Below are 12,726 nucleotides of genomic sequence, written 5' to 3' on the forward strand. Positions count from 1 at the left end.
TGTCACTTAGCAGCACATTATATTTTAGTTGATGGATGCTTTAAACTTCTCTAAAAAAATCTCTGGCCATGCAATATTTTTTTAGTTTTTGACTTTTGCTCATTGTATTTGGGATCTCACTGATTAATTTACAAGGGGACCAAATAACGTAGTTGTAAGCTCATAGATCCATGCTTTTAATTGTCCTACCACTCCTCTCTCTCTCTCTCTCTCAAGTTCAAATGAGCATTTCAATAAGAATACCGCTGTTTCTTTGTCAAACCACTCAAAATTTAATAATCTTATCAATTAGAAATTACGGAATCTAAATCCAAAGATATTACATTTGATAATTAAGTCTTACGTTGTATGCACTTATAATTGTATAGATATACTAAACCACTCATTGCCTGCAAATTCTTCTAATTTGCAACTATTTCAACTTATTTTGGTCAACCACAGATCATGAATTTCTATCAAAATTAAAGCTCAGAACTATTAATGTAACAACTGGATATTACACCCAAACCAACTAATTATATTAACTTAATAAACGGAACTATAATAACCAAATAGCAATACAATAGTAGAAAACAACACTAAAGAAAATAGAGAGTAGATGAGAAGAGAAATTGCAACCTAAAGCTAAGAAGAAAGGGGATGAGAAACAAGTTCAGCAGAGGAGATGAGAAGAACATATATACTGAGCCGAGGCTTCAACATAATTCGCATTCCTGTATCTCCCCCTGGATCCCAAATATAACGCCCTAGCATTCCATTCGGGTGTTTAGTCATTGGGCTTCTTCTCACTTTAACTTATGGCCCAAATTTCTCAACTGGATCAGCGTCGTTTGACATTTCTGGCCCATAATCCCTTCCTGACTCAACTTGGTTCAGGACAATTACGCACTAAATAGTAAATACAACTACCACATGAACTATCATGTCATCTAATTTTAAACCTTTTCATTGTAAGTTCCGAGTTTTGAAGCTCCTCAATTATCGTGAGACTATATGGTATAGTTCACAATGAATGGCTATACGTTTATAAACCTATGTACCGATAAGAGATCAATATCGATCAATATAAAAAATAAGATCTAACTTCTTTGTGATATGAAGGGACCACGAGAAAAATATACATCAGATAACAAGATTGCACAAGTCAGAAGACTTGCTAATAGAACGCATAAAAGTTTCCTTCGAGAAGTTCTAAACTGGAGACTAGTTGCAAATGTTACAATTGCAGAACTTTTTTCTTAAACTAATACTACCTCCGGGGGCGGAGCTAGCTCTTGAGTTGCGGTACGGCCAACCCAAACTCAATAGCTTTGGTCAAAATCCTGATATGCCTTAAGAAATCAATGGAATATGTACAAATTATTAATACAGAGCTCAGTGACTTATCCGAACCCATAAGCTTCAAATTCTGGCTTCACCTTTGAGTATATCGTACATAACTGCCGATGCATTGTCATATTCTACAAATTTTGCCCAGACAAAGAACAGGCACCATTGTCACTAGGTAAATATTACAAATTTTTAAATACTATCATGAAAAGCATCTTACATACATTAGTCGGCCTCAAGGCACATTGCAAGTAGACTTGCTTGAACTACACTAATAAAGACTTCATGTCCAGATGGCATTTGTTAAAGCTAAGTAGACCTACTATACAATTTGTTAGGAAAATAGAAGGCATCGTTCTTTTAAAGCTCACTCGAATAGAGGCACTCATCAACAAGCTGGCGAAGATTTGGGTTCTCCATGGCAGCAGCAACCCGTTCTTTATCATTCAACTGCTTATTAACTGCAAGAGAATGGTAATAAAAAATGTTTTAAGATTGAAGTGTCTTACTTAAGAAGCTGTATCAATTCTAGAAGTTCCAAAGCCCAGAGAAGAATCCTATTCGGTGCTACATTGGCATACATCAGGAAACATAAATACTACTTTCCGATGCTCCAGCATTTGCTCTGTCGTCCCAGAATCAGCATGCCATAGACAACCGCACAGAGCTTATATGATTTTCCTTGGGGATTGAATAGAACTAATAGAATGCATTTTGCATGTTAACTTATCATGGCCTGTTTTGACTTCGCGAACAGACTCACTAGTCCGTGTTTTCAACTCAGCGGAGAAGGTAGTAAGTCATAACACAAGAATAGAAAGATTTGTCAACCCCCAATATCAGATCATATTACAAATTGGAAGCATCCGTGTTTAATGATTCAATGAAGCCAATAACAGATGAATTCAGTCAAGACTTGTATTGCAGCAATTAAAAGCTGAATTTCCACCAATAAAATTTAAAAAGTCAAATTCAAAAAAATAATTAGGTACTCTAAATTAACTCTACCTGAGTCTTCATCCGCATGAGATCCAGGAGCCACTTTTATATCAACCTGTCACACCACAAAAATAAGCACGTCAGAGGAAATCAAACATAGAAGTTGTACAGATCTGAATCACTACAGCGGTGCACCTTGTCATAGAAGTCAATCTTAGAATAGCTTAATTATCTTCCAGGAACTCATCGAATGCAGCGAACATAATTTGAGGAGAGCTTTTAATATATATAATAAAAGCAATCATTAACAATGACCTATCATTGTATTTTGTTTTGTTTATCATGTTTTTATTAAAAGCTGAGAGTCCTAATTATGTGAAAAGCTCTAACGAGGTTTCAGAACTCCTATTATTAGTAAGATCTTATATACTTTGTGTAGACCACTTGAAACTTGGGGATGAACTTTATGAATAGATCTCTCTATCTCCCCTTTAGCTTTCTTTATAATCTTCTTGAGAAGGTAAGAATCTCTCTTCTTCACCTGCTCACTCCCTGTCTGATTTCTTCCTCTTAACCGTCTCCAATCTTTTTTCTGATAACCGTGATGTCTGGACTAGCTTGCGCACACCTCGACTAATTCCACGAGGTCTAGCTACCTCCCAAATCAGATACCAGGTCTCTTAACTCTCTGCAATCTCATTTTTTCGTACTACATCAACCTTTGGTGTCAATGTCCATGTTCTTTTTCCTACTCATGATCAACTCTTAAACCCATCAGCTAACCCGAAAATATAAAGTGAAATAATTCAAAAGTTTTACTAGATTAAGATTTCATCAAATTTATTATCATCTCTTTGATGTCTCAGCTCTTTATCTCCGTCTCTGTAGAACCCTGGTCAAGAATGAAGATTTCAGTATTATGCTTGCTTGCCATTGATTGTCAGATATATTCTTCCTCCTACATAGGTGGTTTGAACATATACATGAATAAGTGGAAGGATCAACCACCGTATGATAATCAACGAGGATAACTTTTACTTCATTAATCTGGATCTTTTGTGGTTGCACCAACTTTCCACTTACTGGAATTTGGAGTCGAATTTTCCTAGGGAATGATTTAGATGAAAGATATCATTATCAATATTTTGTGTCGTTATCTTTGATTCTATTTACAATCATCCTTCAACTAAAGCTAAGTTCTTATACATTAGTTAGAGATAGTTTAATCTGTTCATTAGAGACAATACGAGTTCTAAATTGTAGATCCTCCTTATCCTATTAGGAAACAAAAGCATGTTACAACAACAACAACAACAACAACATACCCAGTAAAATCTCACTAGGAGAAGAAACAATTTAAACTTTTCAGAAGGTAAACATGATAAAGTACATGTACAAATTATCAGGTCAGCTAATTGATCTAGAAGGAACAACAATAACAAGATACCCAGTATTATCACACACCGTAGGGTCTGGGGGAGGGTAGTGCGTACGCAGACTTTACCCCTACCTTGTGAGGAAAGAGAGGTTGTTTCCAATAGACCCTTGGCTCAGGAAAGCATAAGCACCACATTAATTAAAATATAGACAAGAAGAAACAGTACCAAAAAGCCATATAAAAGCAGAATAAAAACAACAAGATAGTAAGGTGATCAACAATGAAAGAAAACAACGGTTAGTCATAAAAATCTACTACTAACAGAAAGCGAGACTGCGTGCCAATACTACTGTTATGAACACTCTAGACTACCTACTCTACAACTAAAGTTTTGTGGGACGTCTAGACTTCTTAGGATTTATAAGGAAAATTATAATACAAATTCTTAATCACAGAAGCGAGACTTTGAAATATTTAGATGAGAGTAAAAGTAATTTTTTTGTTCTTCTTGCAAGTATTTATTGCAGGATGCTCCTTGACAGTAGAATTATACCAGTATGCTCTTTCCCAGACCATATTACCCTGCTCAATTGAATCCATACACTCCTTTACTCGTTAAAATAAGCAGTCCTCTGCTAAGCATATACGAGATGTTTCAGGAAAGTCTTTAAAAAAAAATTACTCAGACTAGTTAAGTCAAATAGACTACCGGGAACACCCAATACATGACAGAACCTTTACTGCAATCTAAGTCGGATTAAGGAACACCACCTTGAAATGAGGAGAGAAGCAATTCTTCAACTTCTCTCTCAAACAAAGGCCAATCACAGTTGCCATGCTACAGTGCTGGATGGTTGGGGTGAAAGTAATCCTATGAACAACAAAAAAAGGAAGATAAACAACTGACATGAGTAAGGAAAGTTAGGAATTATTTGTTACTAGTTTATTGCTTTTTCTTAAGGTTTTTTACAAAACATGGTAGATAGCATCCATTTAATATCCATGGAGATTAGCTGGTTCTTAACATATATCGGATTGAAAAGAGTGATGATTTCACAGGTAAAAGATGGCAAAGAATCATTGCAGACAACTCCATTGTGTCTATCTATTACGGACATTTTGCTGAAAAAGGAAAAAACAGCTTTTTAAGCGAGAGTCCAATTTATAAAGTTAAAAGTTGCTTTTCTGTTATTTCTTCTTGATTGACAAGAGTGCTCATCATAAAAGCATATTCATATAGCAAACCTTCTAGTAAATTCTTAGGTACCTAGGATATTTGCTACTCACGTTAGTGAGCCAGGTAAGTTTTAACAGGAATGATTAAGCATGTTAGAAATCATTGCACATAAGTATGTATGTTCTGGTAAATGTGTTGTCAAATAATTCTAGATAGTGCAAAGTGAACTAGAATCGAGCAACCAAGCTTAACTCAGGATACATGGAATCAAATTACAGGCCTGCTAAAGTGAAATCAGGTAGGTGAAACTCCGTCCGAAAATGTTAACTCAATGGAGTCTGAACTCCAATCAAATATATGGCTTAATGGTTCACCTCTAAACAATGAGCCCAAAAATCTGACTCCAAAAATACACGGGATTTTCAATATTGATTAAAATATCAATCGCCATTGGCCAACCAGTGAAGATAAATTATATGACTAACTCGAATTTTACATGAGTCACCAATCAGTTAACTGAACACGATATGGATAAAATTTTCCATTTTCCCCCCTTATACATATATACAGATAAAGCAATCTATATGTCCGCCCTTACTTATCAACAAAAAGAATACACAAGCAATATGTTTTTCTTTGGATAATAATAATAAATAAACAAGCAGATTTAAGCAGATAAGGTCATAAGTCAGTATTGAACATACAGAATGCGTCCAAGCTTCTCGTCAACAGTAATGGACTCTTCGGAGAGTACACTCAGCTGCTCTAATGAATACGGATGCTCTGGATCTCTTATATCCCTCACGAAATGTATTAAAAATTTTCAAAATCAAGGATCACTTCGAATTCAACCACAGTAAATTGATAAATAATTAAATCACACGAAAATATCCGTAAATCCAAATTAAGATACTCAATCAAAAGAAAACAGAAACCTAAATCAGCTTACTGCATCAAAATACCCGATTTCTCTTTTTCTTCTTATACTCTTTGTAGAAAAACGACGTAGTTTGAAATACTAGCAGTTACAAGAGGATCATACTAAATTCAGAGACAATTGAACTATGAAAATTCATCATTTAAATTTCATATGAAAAAGTAAAATAAACATACTAAATAAAATAGCTACTTAATGTTATTTTCTTCCAAGTAGAAAATTTCAAACCAAAACGACGTAGTCAGGCAGGAGCTCGGGGGAAAAGGATATCATAAATGTCGAGAGCATCAACGGCGTGATGATCTTCAGGGCGAGCGATCCTCTCCTTTTTGGCGTGAACCACTGGATTTGCATTTATCAGTCCCAAAGTCATCTCCTTTTCTCTGAAATACTGAAGCTATACATACAGATATAGAAGAAGAGAAGAGAGTTAGTTAAATACTCCATCGCCTAACAAAGTTCACGGACTGTTTGTCTCGCTACTCGTCAAATTAGCGGTGCATTTTCTAGTCAAAAAGTTGTCCACTAGTGGCGGCACACGTAACATTCGTGCCGCTTAATCCTTGTAAAGATTATTTTAGTCCACTATAAATAAATAACTGTTTATATCATAATCCATTAAATTACATTAATAGTGGATTAACATGTAAGATTCACAAAGTAGTTATTTCTTTTCTCCTAGTTTGCCTAAAACATATTCAATCTGTTTGTGACATATTTTTTTATTAGTTCATTCAAAAAAAATAATATATATAATCCCCACTATTATACATATCACGATATAGTATAGTTATAGATTTTTTTTCCATCTCGTTTTTTAACGAATACATCTTTACATATTCATCAATTAAAGATATATCTTTCGTTACAATAGTTATATGACAGGTCGATCTACGTCCTCGAGCTCGAGGTTTTAATTTTATATTTAAAAATAATTTAACTTTAAAATTTTCAATTTATACTTAATGTAAAGCTTTTATAGTCTGACAAATATTATTAATCCCACAAAACTTTTACACTTTAAGTTTTTAGTATCATAATTTTTTTTTTCTTAAACTCCATGCGAATCAAACTATCTCATATAAATTAAAACGAAAAAAATATAAGTAACAAGCGACTAAGTTTCCAATTGTGTAATCAAACTCTTCTTAAATTAAGAGAGGGTGTGACTGTGAGGAATTGTTTTAATGGTTCACTTTATTTGGAACAAATCACGAAAATCAAGTTGACATCTCAGCAGCGACAAAATACATAATGATATAAATAGAATTCTATTTAAGGTGAATGTATATATTTTAGAGAGATTCTAGAGGTTATTAGTTGGGGCTAAGTCATTCTTTCCCTAAATAGAGGGTTCTATTCCATTGTAATTCATCCCAAAATCAATAAGAATTCTCTCTCCCTACTTTTCTTTGTAATTCTTTTTCTTTTATGTTTCATAACACGTTATCAGCACGAGACTCTAACCAATTGAGTAGAAGTTTTGGAATTAGGCATAATGATTGTCAATTGTTTCATGAACTTACTTCAGAATTAAATTCTGGATTTAAGGTAAGTATTTTATTTATTTTTCTCCTTTAAATTCTTAACATTCTATAATTTGATTTTAAATACAAGCAAAGAAAATAAATTTTGATTATAACTATAATAGAGTTAGTAAGAAATTATAATCACTCGAAGTGGTAAAACTTCTATGTCTTGTCATGATCAAATTCATGTATGATTGTGGGCAAAGAATTGAAAACTCGTCTCATTGATTTGCTTCATTCTCATTCTCATTCCCTTAAAAGAATGTGATAGCAATATGTGATAAGTCTAAAAGAAGACAAAATTATTATCGTGAAGATATCAATGGATATGGATGTGGCAATAGACGAAATTATAATCGCCATCATTGTGATAATGAGAACAATAAGGATTGTCAAAATAATCATTCATTATGTGAAAGTAATATTTGTCGTCAATTTGACATGAGATTTTGTAAAGCACATATCAATGATTATGGTCCATTCATAATGTGAATGTGACAACATGTGATTTATGAATACATATTCATTTTTGGAAGAATATGAGTGTGCTAGTGGTATATACCACACTCACCTCTAGAAGGAGGTTTGAGAGAAAATAAGAAAATAATGTCATTATTATGGCATAAATAGTCATTGACCGCGTACTTATTGTAGACATGTGATTTTTGACCCTCCCCAAGATTTTACATATTTTAGCATATAAATATTTAGTATAGGTCTAATATTGTTATTTCAACTAGCTTTGACTCTTCTACTTTATTTTATCACACAACATGAAAATTACAAAAAATAGTTTCGTTAATATTTTGTAGTCATACTATTTTATTGGGATTCTTATTTTTAGTATAATCTTTGAAAAATACAAAAAATAATTGCTAATTTTATCCCCATTTTGGTACATAAGCTAAGGTTAACTAGTAAGTTTATAGATTTTAACTTCTTAGAAAATAGAAATAATTAAGCTTGGGCTTATTGATTTGTCTCTCTTGAATTTAAGTGCTCATCTAGCCCAATTTTTAGCTAAAATTCGGATAGCCCATTCCCCTTAACCCTAAGCCCCTTCCTATAAATATATAGACAAAGCTAAAGAAAAGGGGAACAAAAATTAAAAAAATAAAAAAACCCTAGCAGCTAGACCCTTAGACCTAATGCCTAAGATCCCTAAGCATCATATTTGTTGTTACACCCACAAGAACCCCACCCCGCCCAAGCGTTACATCATCTTCTTCAGCCGCAAGAACACCAAGAGAACACCCCCTTCATCTTCAATCTCCAGACCTCCACAACAGAACACCCAAAACCAAACCCACTAGCGAACAACCAACAACGCCAACCCTCCTGATTTCGAACAACCGGCAGTGGCCCCAGACAAAATTAAGAAGAAAAGGGGTCGAGAAATTTGGAACGGGGAAGACAGAAACTCGCCGGAAATACCATGAAATCCAGTGGAACTCCATGAAAATCAGTGACCCTCTCTCTTTATAAACGTTGCTCGACCTTATCGATTTTTTGGCTGAAATACGAACAGAGACGGAAAGGAAAGGCTTAAGAAAATCACTGATCCTCTTCTCTCTTTTGGTTCTATTTCTGTGAACAATCAGAAAAGGAATTTTTTTGTTTGAGTCATACTTAGCGACCTCCATTAATGCCGACGAAATCACGTCTTTTTTTTCCTTCGTCGCCGGAATCACTGTTTCTGACGTCTTACACCGTCAAAAGACCCTCCAAGTAACTGATTTTTGTTCTATTATCGTTTGGCATTTTTTTTTTGCCCTTTATTTTTCGAGACCCTGCCGGAGATGTCAGTGTCTGAGGTTGTTGCTTGAAATCCTGTCCGAAAGTTCCATCTATTGGTTCCGGTCGAGGTGCTGTTTGTTGTTCGACGTTTCTAAGTGTGTATTTGCTATTGGATACCTAAGCAGAAAGATATTACCAAGGTCCATTTCTATTTTACCTCCTATTCATATCTAGTTGTGATCATTACGTATTATTTAGATGACCTGGATATGAGTTTTCTTTTAATTGGAATTAGTTGTTTATTTGTGTGGTTTTTGTTCCTATTGTTTTTATGTGCTGGTTCATCATCTTATTAACTACATATTATCATGTTTGTCCTCTCTTGTTTATCGAGAACTTGATAGATTCCTATGATTCTGACTCGGGCTGTTTGCAATTGAAATGCTCATTTACGAAAGATAAAAGTATGAGTTGCATTTGGTCATTTTGTTATGGATTGGATAATAAGATCACAGACTTAGGTCCATAGTGCTCTTCTTTTATATATTCAAGCCTTACAATAATCTTAAACTAGTTTTAGAATAAACATTTTATGAACCTCGTAGTTTGCTTTAAGCGCGACTTAATCAATTATCGTGATTGTGTACACGTTCGCGTGTCATGATTACGATTTTAAAACAAAATCGGAGTATGCATTCGCGCAACTTCGACTAAATTTTCTTAATAATAATAAAGCGTTACTAATTGTGGACATGTCCGCATGACATGATTATATAGGCGCCAAACAAATGTGTACACATACGCGTGACCTGTTTTTCAAGATAGTTTCTTAATAAAAAAAAGGCAAATGTACATAGGTTCTAAGAGTAAGTAATTAGACAATTTGATTAAGCCAAGTATGATCAAAGCGACCGTGCTAGAACTACGGAACTCGAGAATGCCTAACACCTTCTTCCGGGTTAACAAAATTCCTTACTCGGATTTTTGTGTTTGCAGACCATAAATAGAGTCAAACTTCCTCGAATTCGGGATTTTAAACCGGTGACTTGGGACACCATAAATTATCCCAAGTGGCGACTCTGAATTTTAATTTAAATAATCCCGTTTCGATTGTCATTTAAATTGGAAAAAACTCCTTTAATACCCTTCCTGGGATGTAAAAAGGAGGTGTGACAACTCAGACGACTTTATTGGGGATAAAAACCCGGAACTTTTGGTTCAGGGTTCAAGAATTCGAGCTTGTTAATATGATCTATGCTTGGCTTTAGTGTTTGTTGATATTATTGTATTTGTGGACCTAATGCGCTAAATGATGTTTATTTACCGCTTTCATATTACTTGAACTGTATTAAAATGTCTTCCTACGCCTCCCTTCTCAGTCTTCAAAAAAAAATAGGTGCCACGTTCGCGTGAACTAGAAGTTACACCAAATAGAACGAGGTTGGGCCAGCAACAAGGCCGGGTAGACTTTCGTGCTCCCGGTACGTTGCCCCCTCTTCGGCTCGAGTAGTCTGCTCGGGTAAGCCAGGTCTAGAACACAACCCCAGGTTTAGACTTAGAATAACATAACCTCATGCCGAATCCCTAGTAGGCACGTTTGTTTGCACCATGTGCATTTGACTTTAGGGACTCAACACAAGGGTTGGGTCCGTCTAGGACAGGTATAACCAAAAAAATAAAAGACCATTCTGATGCATCATATGTGCTACATGTTGCATTTCTTCAAGGGTAAAAGGTTTATTTGACAGACCCAGTTATGTTTTCTTTCACATTTTTTAGAAGAAAAAGAAAAGAAAAAAACATGAAAAATCTAAAAAAAATTTGCACTTTCACATCATTTTCCAAAAAAAATCAATCAAACAAAAGGAAAAGAAAATCCAAAAAGAGTTTACATGTTTCATCATTTTTCAAAAAAAAAAAAGAAGAGCCAAAAAAATATGTTTTCTCTAAATTAGTTTTTTTTTAATTCTCGACCGTATCCAATCTGCCCGAACTACGCATACCTAATTTTCATCTTTCGGGGCAGGATACGTAGGCAACCCACATACGGTCTGGTCTTCCTAGTAAGAAGTCTTAGGTTCTTGGCTTCACGGGGTCTTAGCCAAATCTTGCATTTTAGCCACTTTTAGCCACATAGGTTAATTTTAGAAAAATAGTCATAAACATGTCTTGCATGTGTCCAACAGGAAGGGTTATTGTCTCACATAGTGTTCTAGGTCTTTAACTTTATTTTGTCTTAATTTTCTCATACAGGTATGGATCTACTTACTGGAGTGTGGGCATGATAGACGCCTTAGGACCATCCAGTCAAGATCGCTCATTCAGGAGTTTGCTTAAGGATTTTTTTTAATGTTATGTTTTGAGTCTGTTTTCTTTTTATGTCGTTTTTTACCTTCTAGTTTTGTCAATAATGCCAAGTCTTTTAGGTGATATTAGAGTCTGTCATAGGCTAGTTAAGTTTGTTGAGTTTTTTGTTATTATATTTCCTATTTTGTATTTGAAAAAGATGTGTTATAAATCAAAAATCCAAAAAAAGAGATTTTGCGTTTAATATTTCTGTTAGATGTTTTCTCTAGAATACTAACTCTAGAAGTTCAAATTTTTTTTTTTGTGGTTTTCCTTAGCAAATTAATATCTAGAACTCAAAATAAAAATTGCTTTTATATTACCTTTAGTTATTAAGACTAAAACTTCAAAAAAAGAAGAGAATTTTCTTTTAATACCTCTTTAGAAGTTTTATTAAGATATTAATTCCAAAAATAAAAATAAAAAACTTTCTTTTGAGGTTTTTGTTTGGGAAATATATATAAAACAAAAAAAATCTTTTTATTTTCACTAGAACTTTAGGACATTGTACATAGAAGAAAAAACATACTTTATCTTTTGTTTATCTTTAGAGTTTTTTCCTTAGGTAATCAAAAACTGAAATCCAATAAATATTTTTTATATCTTTTTCATTTCTTGTTTCGAAATCTTTCTTCAGGATATCAAGTGAAAATTCAAAAAAAAATTCTTTGGTTCATTCTTTAGTTTTTCTTCCTAAAAAAAAGAATCAAAAAATATTTCTCTTCTATGAATTTTTCCTTAATAATTTCTCATAGAGTATCTGTTTCAAAAGAAAGAAAAAAAGAAAGAATATATATATATATATATATATGCCCGTTAAGCTTGAGTTTAGAATAGCTTATAGAACATTAAGTCTAGAAAATTCAAAAAAAAATATTTGTTTCTTTTATTTCCCTTTTCTCGTCTGAGTAGTCATTAAGGTAAAAAAAGGAAGAAGAGAACGTTAGTTTATTTAGTCTATTCTTGATTTTCCCGAACTAAGCAAAGATTTGATTTATGCAGCGTCATTATACGTAGGCAACCTACATAGGGTTTGATCGAATTATTTTTAATTAAAAGAAAAAGGAAAAAGGAAGAAAAAAAATTAAAGAAAAAAAAAGAAAAAGAGAGAGGTGAAATTAGGGGATGTGAGAAATGAGAGGAAAGAAAAGAGTGATAATTAGAAAAAAAAAGAGGAAAGAAAATGAGCAAGCCAAGAAGTACCAGAATAGAAAAGAAAAGAGAAGATTGAAATGAACAAAATTGGGAGATGCCAAGTGACCTTGTGACCCTCGAAGTCATTCTAGAATCGTTAATTGTTGCTAGGTGCATTGCACGCAATGTGATATTTTTAGTTGTTAAATGCCCTAATGCT

At 33.8% G+C, this 12,726-nt stretch overlaps 1 protein-coding gene and 1 long non-coding RNA gene across 3 annotated transcripts; one reads left to right on the plus strand and one right to left on the minus strand.

The window, feature by feature from the left end:
* Positions 1 to 1,427: 1,427 nt before the first annotated feature.
* LOC107768904 (protein AE7-like 1) lies at positions 1,428 to 6,229 on the minus strand. Of its 2 annotated transcripts, XM_075242067.1 has the most exons (6): positions 6,029 to 6,229; positions 5,528 to 5,631; positions 4,418 to 4,517; positions 3,716 to 3,812; positions 2,338 to 2,383; positions 1,428 to 1,790 (listed from the first exon to the last, which is right to left on the minus strand). In XM_075242067.1, exons 1-5 carry the CDS (start codon positions 6,131 to 6,133, stop codon positions 2,379 to 2,381), a joined length of 411 nt encoding a protein of 136 aa, XP_075098168.1. In that variant the 5' UTR covers positions 6,134 to 6,229; the 3' UTR covers positions 1,428 to 1,790; positions 2,338 to 2,378. The 2 variants fall into 2 exon arrangements, with proteins under 2 accessions (XP_075098168.1, XP_075098167.1); XM_075242066.1 differs by lacking the exon at positions 3,716 to 3,812 and having other exon boundaries at positions 6,029 to 6,224.
* Positions 6,230 to 8,146: 1,917 nt separating this feature from the next.
* On the plus strand, positions 8,147 to 11,579 carry LOC142175415 (uncharacterized). The gene is made up of 2 exons (XR_012704443.1): positions 8,147 to 9,226; positions 11,280 to 11,579. It is a non-coding gene; the product is annotated as an uncharacterized LOC142175415 (long non-coding RNA).
* Positions 11,580 to 12,726: the final 1,147 nt, after the last annotated feature.

The sequence above is a fragment of the Nicotiana tabacum genome, chromosome 21, assembly GCF_000715075.1.
Source record: "Nicotiana tabacum cultivar K326 chromosome 21, ASM71507v2, whole genome shotgun sequence".
NCBI classification, from domain to species: domain Eukaryota; kingdom Viridiplantae; phylum Streptophyta; class Magnoliopsida; order Solanales; family Solanaceae; genus Nicotiana; species Nicotiana tabacum.

Excerpts from the sequence above, each read along its gene's own strand:
- LOC107768904 (XM_075242066.1), bottom strand. The coding sequence starts at position 6,133 with ATGACTTTGGGACTGATAAATGCAAATCCAGTGGTTCACGCCAAAAAG. Across the intron at positions 5,632-6,028 it reads ATGCTCTCGACATTTATGAT|TTCGTGAGGGATATAAGAGA; the intron begins ATCCTTTTCCCC and ends TTTTTAATACAT. Across the intron at positions 2,384-4,417 it reads GCTTCTCTCCTCATTTCAAG|GTTGATATAAAAGTGGCTCC; the intron begins GTGGTGTTCCTT and ends GTGGTGTGACAG.